The sequence below is a fragment of the Kogia breviceps genome, chromosome 18, assembly GCF_026419965.1.
Source record: "Kogia breviceps isolate mKogBre1 chromosome 18, mKogBre1 haplotype 1, whole genome shotgun sequence".
Classification (NCBI taxonomy): domain Eukaryota; kingdom Metazoa; phylum Chordata; class Mammalia; order Artiodactyla; family Physeteridae; genus Kogia; species Kogia breviceps.
This window is the reverse complement of record NC_081327.1, coordinates 23067443-23080416: the sequence shown is the minus strand read 5'-3', so window position 1 is coordinate 23080416 and position 12974 is coordinate 23067443. Positions and strand designations below refer to the sequence as shown.

The window sequence follows — 12974 nt, the reverse complement described above, 5'->3', positions numbered from 1 at the left end:
AAGAAAGCATAGGGGTAAATTTTCATAACCTTGGATTTAGAAAAGGATTCTTAGATCTGACACCAAAAGAAAAAAGCAACTCAAAAAAAATTAGAACTGGATTTATCAAATTAAAAGGTTCTACATAGCACAGGACACTATTCAGAAATTGAAAAGACTGTACAGAATGGGAGAAAATATTGGCAAATCATGCATCAGTTAAAGATCTAGGATCTAGTCTTTATAAAGAACTCTTAACTACTCAAAGCAATAAATAACCCAATTTTAAAATAGGCAAAGAATTTGAGTAGATATTTCTCCAAAGATATACAGGTGGCCAACAAGCACGTGAAAACATGCTCAACATCATTAGTCATCAGGAAAATATAAATCAAAACCACAAGAACCCTTCAGGAAGTAGCTGTAATAAAACAAAGGGACAATAATAAGTGTTCATAATGGAATTAAGGTATTGAAATACCCATACATTGCTAGTGAGAATGTCTGATGATGAAGCAACTTTGGAAAACAGTTTGACAGTTCTTCAGAAAGTCAAGTATAGAGTTACCATGTGACCCAGCAATTCTGCTCCTAGGTATATACCCAGAAGAATCAAAAACATATGTATATGTCCACATAAAAACTTGTACATAAATATTCATAACAGCATTTAATTGTAATAGCCAAAAGTGGAAACAAGTCAAATGTCCATCAGCAGTTGAACAGATTAACAAAAAATATAGCCATGTAATTAAATATTATTTAGGGATAAAAAAGACTGAAATAGTGACACATGCTACAACATGGAAGAACCTGAAAATATTCTTCCAAGTGAAAGAAACCAGGCACAAAAGGCCACATGTTACATGATTCCATATATATGAAACGTCCAAAATAGGGAAATCCACAGAGCCAGAAAGCAAATTAGTGTTTGCCAGAGGCTTGATGGAGGGGAGAATGAGAAGTTACTAATGAATACAGAGTTTCATTTTGAGGTGATGAAAATGTTGTGAAATTAGATAGTGGTGATGGCTGCACACTGTGAATATACAAAAACCACTAAATTGTACACTCTGAAAGAGTGAATTTTAGAGTATGTGACATAGCTAAGAATAAATGAGTTTTTAAAATATCTTGCATGCAGATATTTTTGTTTTAAAACAGTGCTCATTTGATGTTTGCCTTAAGAAAAAAATTTTTCTTTTAGGAATTTATCATGGCATCCTGCATTGACCATTAAAAGTAAAATGCGAATTCCACATTCTCATGCATTCATTGATCTAACTGAAGATTTTACAGCAGGTGAGTTGCACATAAATGTAAAGTATTCCTTTTAGGCTGCCAAAGAATGATGAGATCTTTACTGTTTTCCTAGTAGTAATTTGCTATTGATTTGAACATTAAGACCAAAATGTTAAAAGATTATAAGGAAGTTAGTGATATCGGAAAAATGTAAAAAGTACTGGATGCAGTAAGTCTTTAGTTATTGTTTTTGCTGTTTGTTAACCACATCAAAATTTGGATTATTGACTAATAAACGCTGTAAATTTAATTATAAGAAAAATATTTAGCTTATGTATTAAAGAATTCAAAGACTTAAAAAAAATTTTATTATGGAAAATTTTAAATATAGAAAAGTAGGCAGAATAGTATGATATACACACATTTAATCATCGCCCAGCTTCAACAATAATCAGTATATGGCCAATCTTCTTTCATCTGTATAACCACTCATGAGCCCTCCCACCCCAATAATTTTATAGGAATTCCCAAGTATTGTATCATTTCATTTATAAATATTTCAATCTGTATCTCTAAATGATACAGACTTTTTTATTTTTAACAACCTCAAGATCATTTTCAAACATTAAAAAGTTTAACAATATTCTCGTAACATCAAATACTTATTCACTATTCAAAATGCCCCAATTCTCTCCTAAATGTTTCTGTCAAATTAGGAGCTAAATGAAGTACATACATACGAAGAAAAAACACCTGTCTTACAGAATTTCTCTAAGTGTGGATTTTGCTGATAGTGTCCCTATGATGTTAATATGTGACTCTGTCCACTGTATTTCCTCTAAGCCAGTGATTAGATTTAAGCAGCTATTGATGATCATTGTCAAGTCCACTATTTCAAAAGGATTTACAAAATCATAGCACCCTAAATCTATCACTCCTCAGCATATATTATCAGCTGGAATTTTCTATTTAAAACAAACAAAAAAAAGGAACATCTATTATTATCTTTTTAGTCACCCAAAGTACAGTTGAGACAAGCAGGTTAAATGCTTAAATTTTCTTCCTTCTCATTTTTTTCCAATTTTTTTTAATGTGGTAAAATACACGTAATGTAAAATTTCCATTGTGACCATTTTTAAGTATGTGGTTCAGTAGTATTAAATACGTCCATAGTATTGACCATCCAGCTCTTTTCGTCTTGTAAAACTGAAACTCTACACCCATTAAACAGTAACTCCTCATTCATCCCTTTCCCCCAGCTTGTGGCAACCAGTGTTCTACTTTGCTCTTTGACCACTAAAAGTACTTAGAATAAGTAAAATCATACAGTGTGTGTTATTTTTAACTGGCTTATTTCACTTAGCATAATATCCTGAAAATTCATCCATGTTGTAGCATATTTCAGAATTTTCTTCCTTTTTAAAGCTGAATTGTATATAACCACATTTTGCTCAGCTTCCACATTTTAGCTATTGTGAATAATGCTGCTGTGAGCGTTGATGTACAAACATCTCTTAGAGATCCTGCTTTCAGTTCTTTTGGGTATATATCCAGAAGTGAAATTGCTGGATCATATGATAATTCTGTGTTTAATTTTTTGAGGAATGGCCATCACAGAAACTTTATCATTTTACATTCCCACCAACAGTGTACAAGGGTTCCAGTTTCTCTACATACTTGCCAATATTTGTTATTTTCCTTTTTTTTCATAGTAGTCATTCTAATAGGTATAATGTGGTATCTCATTGTCGTGTGGGTTTGTTCTGTTTTTTTTGCCGCTCCATGTGGCTTGTGGGATCTTAGTTCCCAAACAGGGATTGAGGGATTGAACCCAGCCCCAGCAGTGAAAGCACTGAGTCCTAACCACTGGACTGCCAGGGAATTCCCTCATTGTAGTTCTGATTTGCATTTTTCCTAGTGATTAGTGATGTCGAGCACCTTTTCATGTCCTTATTAGCTATTTGCATATCTTTTTTGGAGAAGTGTGTACTTAAGTCCTGTGCCCGTTTTTCAATTGGGTTGTTTCTTTGGTGTTGTTGAGTTTTAATTAGTCTCTGTTCAGAATATTGCTCCCTCATCAGATACATGATTTACAAATATTTTCTCTCATCCTATGGGATACCTTTTTACTCTGTTGATAGTGTCTTTGTATGTAAAATAATTTTTAATTTCATGAAGTCCAGTTTTTCTTTTGTTTCTTTGTTGCCTTGTTCCTTTGGTGTCCTATCCAAAAGATCATTACCAGGTGCACTGTTATGAAGCTTTTGCCCTATTTTCTCTTGAGAGTTTTATACTTTTATCCCTTACATTTAGAGCTTTGATCCATTTTGAGTTGATTTATATATATGATGTTAGATAAGGGTCTAACTTCATTACTTGCATGTATATCCAGTTTTCCTAGCACCATTTTTTAAAAAATATTTATTTATTTAATTTATTTTTTTGGCTGTGTTGGGTGGGTCTTTGTTGCGGTGCGCAGGCTTCTCTCTAGTTGTGGCATGCGGATTTTCTCTCTGTAGTTGTGGTGCAGAGGCTGCAGAGCATGTGGGCTCTGTAGTTTGTGGCACTCGGGCTCCCTTGTTGAGGCACTTGAGCTCGGTAGTTGTGGCGTGCAGCCTTAGTTGCCCTGCGGCATGTGGAATCTTAGTTCCTTGACCAGGGATTGAACACGTATCTCTGCATTGGAAGGCAGATTCTTTACCACTGGACCACCAGGGAAGTCCCATAGCACCCTTTATTAAAAGGACTTGTCATTTCCCCACTGAACGGTCTTACCACCCTTGTCAAAATTCATTTGACCGCATACTCAAGGGTTTATTTCTGGGTTCTCTGTTATTTCACTGACCTATATGTCTGTTTTTATGATAGTACCTCACTAGGATTTGGGGTTATTTTTTTTTTTAACTTTTTATTTTATATTGGAGAATAGCCAATTATGTTCTGATAGTTGCAGGTGCACAGCAAAGCGACTCAGCCATACATATACATGTATCCATTCTCCCCCAGACTCCCCTTCCATCCAGGCTGCCACATAACATTGAGGAGAGTTTCCTGTAGTACTGTGCTGGTTTGATTACTATAGCTTTGGAATATGTTTAGTAATTGAGAAGTGTGAGTCCTCTAATTTTGTTCTTTTTCAACATTGTTTTGACTATTTTAGGAGGTCCCTTGAGATTCTATACGAATTTTAGGACAGGTTTTTCTGTATCTATAAAAAGTACCATTGGGATTTTGGTAAAGATTGTTCTGAATCTATAGGTCACTTTGGGTAGTATTGACATCTTAATAATATTGTCTTTCAGGCCATGAACATGCAATGTATTTTCCTTTATTTGTCTTCTTAATGATTTCTTTCAACAATGTTTTATAGTTTTTAATTATATAAGCCTTTCACCTCCTTGGTTAAGTTAATTCCTAAGTATTTTATTCATTTTTATTCTATTGTAAATGAAATGTTTTGTAATTTGCTTTGTGGATTTTTCATTGTAAGTGTTTAGAAATGCAGCTGATCTTTGCATGTTAATTTGTATCCTGCTACTATTCTGAATTCATTTATTAGTCTGAACAGGTTTTTTTTTTTTTTTTTTTTTTTGGTAGAATATTTAGGGTTTTCTACATATAAGATCATATCATCTATGAACAGAGGTAACTTTACTTTTTTCTTTCTAACTTGGATGCCTTTTATTTCTTTTTCTTATTCCTCCCTTTTTTTTTTAAAAACCAGTTTTCAAACACTTCTAATCAGCTTTTGCAATTACATTTTTATATGGTATACTACTTGAAAATGAGTACAGCATGCCTGGTGGTTGTTAAAAGTAATAAAACTTCCTTCCTTTAAAAGTATTTTATGAATTTATATTCCCAACAATAGTGCAAGAGGGTTCCCTTTTATCCAAAGCCTCTCCAGCATTTATTGTTTGTAGATTTTTTGATGATGGCCATTCTGACCAGTGTGAGATGATATCTCATTGTTGTTTTGAATTGGATTTCTCTAATGATTAATGATGTTGAGCATTCTTTCATGTGTTTGTTGGCAATCTGTATATCTTCTTTGGAGAAATGTCTATATAGGTCTTCTGCCCATTTTTGGATTGGGTTGTTTGTTTTTTTGATATTGAGCTGCATGAGCTGCTTGTAAATGTTGGAGATTAATCCTTTGTCAGTTGCTTCATTTGCAAATATTTTCTCCCATTCTGAGCGTTGTCTTTTGGTCTTGTTTATGGTTTCCTTTGCTGTGCAAACACTTTTAAGTTTCATTAAGTCCCATTTGTTTATTTTTGTTTTGATTTCCATTTCTCTAAGAGGTGGGTCAAAAAAGATCTTGCTGTGATTTATGTCATAGAGTGTTTGGCCTATGTTTTCCTCTAACAGTTTGATAGTGTCTGGCCTTACATTTAGGTCTTTAATCCGTTTTGAGTTTATATTTGTGTATGGTGTTAGGGAGTGTTCTAATTTTATACTTTTACATGTAGCAGTCCAGTTTTCCCAGAACCACTTATTGAAGAGGCTGTCTTTTCTCCACTGTATATTCTTGCCTCCTTTATCAAAGAAGGTGACCATATGTGCGTTTGTTTATCTCTAGGATTTCTATCCTGATCCATTGATCTATATTTCTGTTTTTGTGCCAGTACCATACTGTCTAGATTACTGTAGCTTTGTAGTATAGTCTGAAGTCAGGGAGCCTGATTCCTCCAGCTCCATTTTGCATTCTCAAGATTGCTGTGGCTATGGAGAACAGTATGGAGGTTCCTTTAAAAACTAAAAATAGAACTACCATACGACCCAGTAATCCCACTACTGGGCATACACCCTGAGAAAACCGTAATTCAAATATTGTCTTGTACCAAAATGTTCATTGCAACTTTATTTACAATAGCCAGGACATGGAAGCAACCTAAGTATCCATCAACATATGAATGGATAAAGAAGATGTGGCACATATATGCAATGGAATATTACTCAGCCATAAAATGAAACAAAATTGAGTTATTTGTAGTGAGGTAGATGGGCCTAGAGTCTGTCATACAGAGTGAAGTAAGTCAGAAAGAGAAAAACAAATACCATATGCTAACACATATATATGGAATCTAAGGGGAAAAAAAGGTCATGAAGAACTTAGGGACAAGACAGGAATAAAAACACAGACCTACTAGAGAATGGACTTGAGGATATGGGAAGGGGGAAGGGTAAGCTGTGACAATGCGAGAGAGTGGCATGGACATATATACACTACCAAATGTAAAATAGATAGCTTGTGGGAAGCAGCCACATAGCACATGGAGTTCAGCTTGGTGCTTTGTGACCACCTAGAGGGGTGGGATAGGGAGGGTGGAGGGAGGGAGACACAAGAGGGAAGAGATATGGGAACATATGTATATGTATAACTGATTCACTTTGTTATAAAGCAGAAACTAACACACCATTGTAAAGCAATTATACTCCAATAAAGATGTTAAAAATTAATTAATTAAATTAAAATAAAATAAAATATTTAAAAAATGTATTTTATGCTTTAACTCCTGAACTTTTTTGGAAAACAGGTAGCAAATAATATTTTATAATTCAAACTTTTTATTAATTCTGGATGATTGAGTTTTATTACTAAAGCATTTTCATTATTAAGATACAATTTGAAAAGTTAAGAAAATTATAGTGTTGAAATTTACTTTGGATTTTACTGATTAAAACCAACTAGGCCACAAATTGAGCCTTTTGTCCAGTGAGTTTTTTATGGTTCTGAGAGTTTAGGTTCCTGAGTGTGGATTCAGATTGGAAAGAGAAGAGTTAAGAGCAGTTACTTTTAGTGTGGCATACCGGTATGCTAAATCATGTGAAAACCCAAATATAAAATTTTTAGTACGTTGTCCTGCAAGTTGTCTTAAAACCTCGTTTTTCAAGATAAGGGTATTCTATAGTTATAGGCTCATTTTCTGTTATTTCATTCTGTTTATTTTATTTATTTATTTTTAACTTCTTCATTGGAGTTTAGTTGCTTTACAATGGTGTTAGTTTCTGCTTTATAACAAAGTGAATCAGCTATATGTATACATATATCCCCATATCTCCTTGCTCTTGTGTCTCCCTCCCACCCTCCCTATCCCACCCCTCTAGGTCACAAAGCACCGAGCTGATCTCCCTGTGCTATGTGGCTGCTTCCCACTAGCTATCTGTTTTACATTTGGTAGTGTATATGTGTCCATGCCACTCTCTCACTTCATCCCAGCTTACCCTTCCCCCTCCCCATGTCCTCATCCATTTTCTATGTCTGTGTCTTTATTCCTGTCCTGCCCCTAGGTTCTTCATAACCGTTTTGTTTTTTTTTTAAGATTCCATATATATGTGTTAGCATATGGTATTTTTTTTTCTCTTTCTGACTTATTTCACTCTTTATGACAGACTCCAGGTTCATCTACCTCACTACAGATAACTCAATTTCGTTTCCTTTCATGGTTGAGTAATATTCCATTATATATATGTGCCACATCTTCTTTATCCATTCATCTGTTGATGGACATCATTCCATTTATATTCACACACATACACACACACTCACACACAGACTTTTTATTTTTACAATTCCTTTTTGAAGAAAGTTTTATTTTAAATATGAGGTTTTAGAAACTTAGTTTCTTTCAGTTTAGTAATATTAGATTTCCTTAATCAACAGCAACTCTGCCTTTAAGGAATTTTTTTTTATGAAAGAGGAAGTGATTATTGTCAGATGTTGGAAAATATATCCAAAGAGTTATCTCAGTAGATTTTACGTTTTATTTAAAAATGACATGAATACAATTCATCCCATTACAACAATTGGAAAATCCAAAAGTAAATAAGTATAAATTCTTTAAAGCATACTGTTACTTATTGAAGTACTGTTGAACTTCACTAATTTATTCAAAAAAGCTGTGACTAGATGGGGGATGTGAATATAGATATGTGATTTCAGGATGTATTCTTCAAAGAAGTAACACCAAAACATTTTCATTTCTGTTTTACTCTCCCATCCTAAAGTCAATATCCAAGAGTGAGGATTGAAAGGGAATACTAGTGGAAATGCTGGCTTTAAGTACAGCTGTGAAATAGGTGAAACCTATCTTGAGGTCCCTTCATCTGTACTGTTCTTGGTCTCTCTCACCCTCTTGGGGCTCTGGTGACATTACTCTCTTTCCTTCAGCCAGCTGATGCTCTCAAACTGACCCCCAATGGCCCTGAATTTTCCACAAAGTTAATTTCATCCCTTGCAGTAAACTTTTCCCTTACCATTTATCCCAACAAAAGTTTTGCAGGGTATCTGCCTAGCCCAAGTGATAAACTGGTGAATACAAGGTAAAGGTTCACTGCTACAGATTTTCCCTGGCCAAACAGGACATGCATTTCAAAAGTGGCCTTGAATCCTATAAGCATTGAGTAATATAAAAATTATCAGCACTTTATCAGGGTCAGTGGGAAAATATTTTGTGATGGGTAGTTCTCCACTGCCCCTTAGATCAGACCTCCTAGATGACTACAGTGCTACATGGTTTCCACATAGAAGTAATGTAGACAGGATGGACCCTACTGTTTAAAAGCCCTCCTAACTGGGACTTTGTCCTTATCTCTTGCTTCTTCAGCCCATTCATCCTGCACATTCTGAGTGATCACCTTCAAGCACTAAGGGCCAGGCCACTACCCCATCAAAAACCTTCCCTGGTCCCCATTACTTACCAGATGATTTCTAAACTTCTGTCTTCTAGATGTCCTGTGGACTGGGCCTGTCCTGCTTTTCTGGTCTGTTTGATTATACCCTAGATGAGCTGGGGTTGTTTTGTTTTGGTTTGTTTGTTTTAGATTGTACATATAAATGATCATATGGGTATTTGTCTTTCTCTGTCTGACATTTCATTTAGCATGGAAAATGCCATTAAGGTATTTTTTGTACTTTTATGTTTTTTCACTTAAATCTTTGATCCAGTTGGATTTTCTTGTTGATATTTTTGTTATATCTTTAGATACACGTCTCTCTGTATTGATAGCCTCTGAGGGTTCCTAATTCAGCAGCACAGTCCTCCTTATAATTCCTACCTTGCTATTGAGGAATTAATTCCTGAACTTATTGTTTACCTGTGTCCTGCCTTATAGAGCATGTGGGTCATCAAAACCTTCTTGTAGGTTTGCCATAAATAAAAAGAACTGTCTGAATCATTGATCATTTAAATAAGAGATTTATTATATTTAAATAAAAGAAGACTCACTTTAAAAGGAATATCATAAATAGTGGCATTAAAATTTTAACAAATTATAACATAGGTATACACAGGAAACATAACCTCTTTGTTTTCTAAAATCAAGTCTCTATGCCTTGGGCAGGTATTGGAGAATGGAAGTTAAACTTCTCAATTAAAATTATGTATCTTGATCTCTTGAGGGTTTTAATTTATTGGTTAAATTTTCAGTTTTTCTGGATATTAACCCATTTCTCTTCTTCTAGCAAAAATGGCAACTGGATGAGCCTAAGAATAGGCTTATATGTCCTCAGGGAATTGGAAGAAGAGGTCTTTCTTTGTATCTGCTCTGAGGTTCTTACACAACCATATTGATGGCCCTTGTGTATTAAGTGCCCTGATGGTATTTGGCAGCTGGAGACCTCCTGATCTTTTCTCCTTGCTCAATCAGAGCCTCATAGTCTTCCCTGGCTGACTTCATCCTGCCTTGAATCTGATCCTGTTTTAATGGATTCCTCTGAAGCTCCACCTCTTCCATTCAGCCCTCTGACTTGGATTGTCCACCACTGTTCATCCTCTACCATGGAATTCATTTGCCTTCTACCATAGTAGTAGCCCTTGGAAGATCCATTGGCCCTCGGCTTGGCTACTATTGATATTCACCACAGGGGGTCTTAAGTCCCTTTGCCACACATGAAAATGAAGGGAAGTTTGAGAATACTAGGTTACACCCTCCATGCTCTGTTTTTGTTCTGTGAGGATAACCCCTGTACATAGCTGTCATCTCAAAAGATAGGCTCCTCCCTGAATTCCAGTAGCAGGGTCCTGGTCTTCCTTTGTACTCTGCTTTCCTTTCAAGTTCATCATTATCCCCCTTGAGGTTGAACCCTCACATTGAGGGTAGTCAGGGAAACTGGCCTTGACTCTACTCTGTCTTCCTGCAATCTCCGACTCCTCCTCTTTACCCCAAGCCTTCTCATTGCTTCCCTAGGTAGCTAACATCCAGACTTGAGTTCTTTCTACCTGTGACTTAAAGTAAAATTTGTTCAGATCCTTAGGTTTTTCTTTTAATATGTAAACATAATTATGGGGATTTAGATATCTGTTTTCATTCTTAACAAAGTCTGACTTTAAATACTTTTTTCTGGATAGAGACTCAAAAACTGCCATTTTTGGAAATCAAAAGCTGAATATTATCTCTTTTTTGCAGTCCTGCTGTAATAACCCTAATCTTTTCTTAGGCCAACAGTTCTCTAAGTGTGGTCTGGGTATCCCTGAGGATCCCCAAAGACCCCTTTGAAGGGTCCATGAGGTCAAAATAATTTTCATAAAAACCATAAGACGTTATTTGCCTTTTCACTCTTTTCACTGTCATTCTTGCTCTCATTCTCTCACAAGTGTACAATAGAGTTTTCCAGAAATTTTAAAATATATAATGACCTCATCGTTTTGACGTCTTGTATGTGTGCTTATGTATTCTTATGTTTTAAAAATGTTTCAGTTTTAAGTTTTATAGTAAATTATATCAATATTATATCAATACATATAGTTCACATAGACAAAACCTCTTTGGGGTCCTCAGTAATTTTTAAGAGTTTAAAGAAATCCTGACACCAAAAAGATTGGAACTGCTGCCCGAAGTAAATGGATGCTTCTAGCTAACTGGGGTCACTGTACAAAGTAATGAGAAAGAGTAGTGTAATATCCTTCATACATACATACATTTATCAAGCAAAGATAAGATCTTGGCTGTGACAACTCAGATAGATTATAACAATTTCTCTAAGCATTCCCCCACCCCTCTTTCTTGTTCCTGCCAAATAATTATCATAGTCTTAGCATCTGACACACAACCAAATGTAGGAACTTAGAGGCTGATCTGTTGGTGAGGTGTTCAGTTCCTTCAGATGGGTTCTCAGAATAAGAATTGCTGAATCATATGGTAGTTGTATTTTTAATTTTTGAGGAACCTCCGTATTGTTTTCCATGGTGGCTATACCAATTTATAATCTTACCAGGAGTGCCCAAGGGTTTGCTTTTCTCCACATCCCCAATAGCATTTGTTATCTGTCTTTTTTTTTAATATATAAATTTATTTTATTTTAAATTTATTTCTGGCTGTGTTGGGTCTTCGTAGCTGTGTGAGGGCTTTCTCTAGTTGCAGAGAGCAGGGGCTACTCTTCGTTGCAGTGCGCGGACTTCTTATTGTGGTGGCTTCTTTTGTTGCAGAGCATGGGCTCTAGGCACGCAGCCTTCAGTAGTTGTGGCACGTGGGCTTCAGTAGTTGTGGCTCAAGGGCTCTGGAGCGCAGGCTCAGTAGTTGTGGCACATGGGCTTAGTTGCTCCACGGCATGTGGGATCTTTCCGCACCGGGTATCGAACCCGTGTCCCCTGCATTGGCAGGCAGATTCTTAACCACTGCGCCACCAGGGTAGTCCCTTTTTGATGCTACCCATTCTAACAGGTGTGAGGTGACATCTCGTAATTTTGATTTGCATTTCAGTGTGACCTGGAAATTTCTTTAATATCACAAATCCTTTTTCACTAATTCATCAATTTCAATAATTATTTACTGAGCCTCTACTCTGCAAGATATTATACTAGAAACCAAGGGATCAAAGATGAAAAACAAGATCTCCAGACTCAAGAGCTACAATGGTATGAATCTCAAGGATGTCATTATAGCAAGACATCACTCTATTCATGCTGTATTCAGAAATTTAAACTTGACTTTTGAGCATACTAATTTGTGTCTTAAATGTTTTAAAATTCAGCAGAATTTCAGACCCAGATGCACTTTAATACTCAAGAGTATCATTTGTTCATAGTACATTTGATGGAGCTACAGAAGATTCTTCATATTTTTTTCCTTGCACACCCCTGCTGATCTTGTTGGCTTTAAGCATCATCTGTATTCTAATGACTCCCAAATTTATATAATCTCCAGGCTGGACGTCCCTCCGAGCTCCACACTATAGCTCCAACTATTTACCAGCTATAAGTACATCCATGTCTATGTCTGATAAGACATTTCAGACCTTATTTCCCAAACTGTGACCTCCTCAACCCATAATCTTCCCATCTCACTCAGTGGCAGTCCTGTCCTTCCAGTTCTTAATGTCAAAAATATTGGAATCATCCTCGCCACCTCTTTCTAGCACACACAGTATCGAGTCTGTTATGAAATACTGTTCATTCTACTTTCAAAATATATCCACAACCTGACCACTTTCACCACCTCCACTCTAAACCATCCTGGTCCCGGAAAAGGTCATTTCTCACATGCATTAGTCCAGTTGCTGTACACCTGCTTCCAGCCTGTTTTCAACATGTGAGCTGCTATGATCCTTTAAAAATGAAAATCAGGTCATGTCACTCTTCTTAAGGTTTTCCAGTGATTTCTTTATTACATTTAGAGAACTAGCCAAAGTGCACTAAATGGTCTAGTAGGCCACACATACTTTGGCCCACCGTCACCTCTCTGACTTTCTATTTTATTTTCCCACTTGATGCCTTGCACTGAACAACTGAACACGCTAAACTCCTCGCAGT

The 12974-nt window shown here is 36.0% G+C and overlaps 1 protein-coding gene across 2 annotated transcripts in view; it reads left to right on the top strand.

Annotated features, from left to right (window-relative positions):
* Positions 1-12974, top strand: part of ITFG1 (integrin alpha FG-GAP repeat containing 1) — a 267360-nt gene that overhangs the window by 26012 nt on the left and 228374 nt on the right. For both annotated transcript variants that reach the window (XM_059045665.2, XM_067018203.1), the window contains one exon: positions 1187-1281. In XM_059045665.2, coding sequence (XP_058901648.1) covers positions 1187-1281 — 95 coding nt within the window. The remainder of the gene's footprint in view (positions 1-1186; positions 1282-12974) is intronic.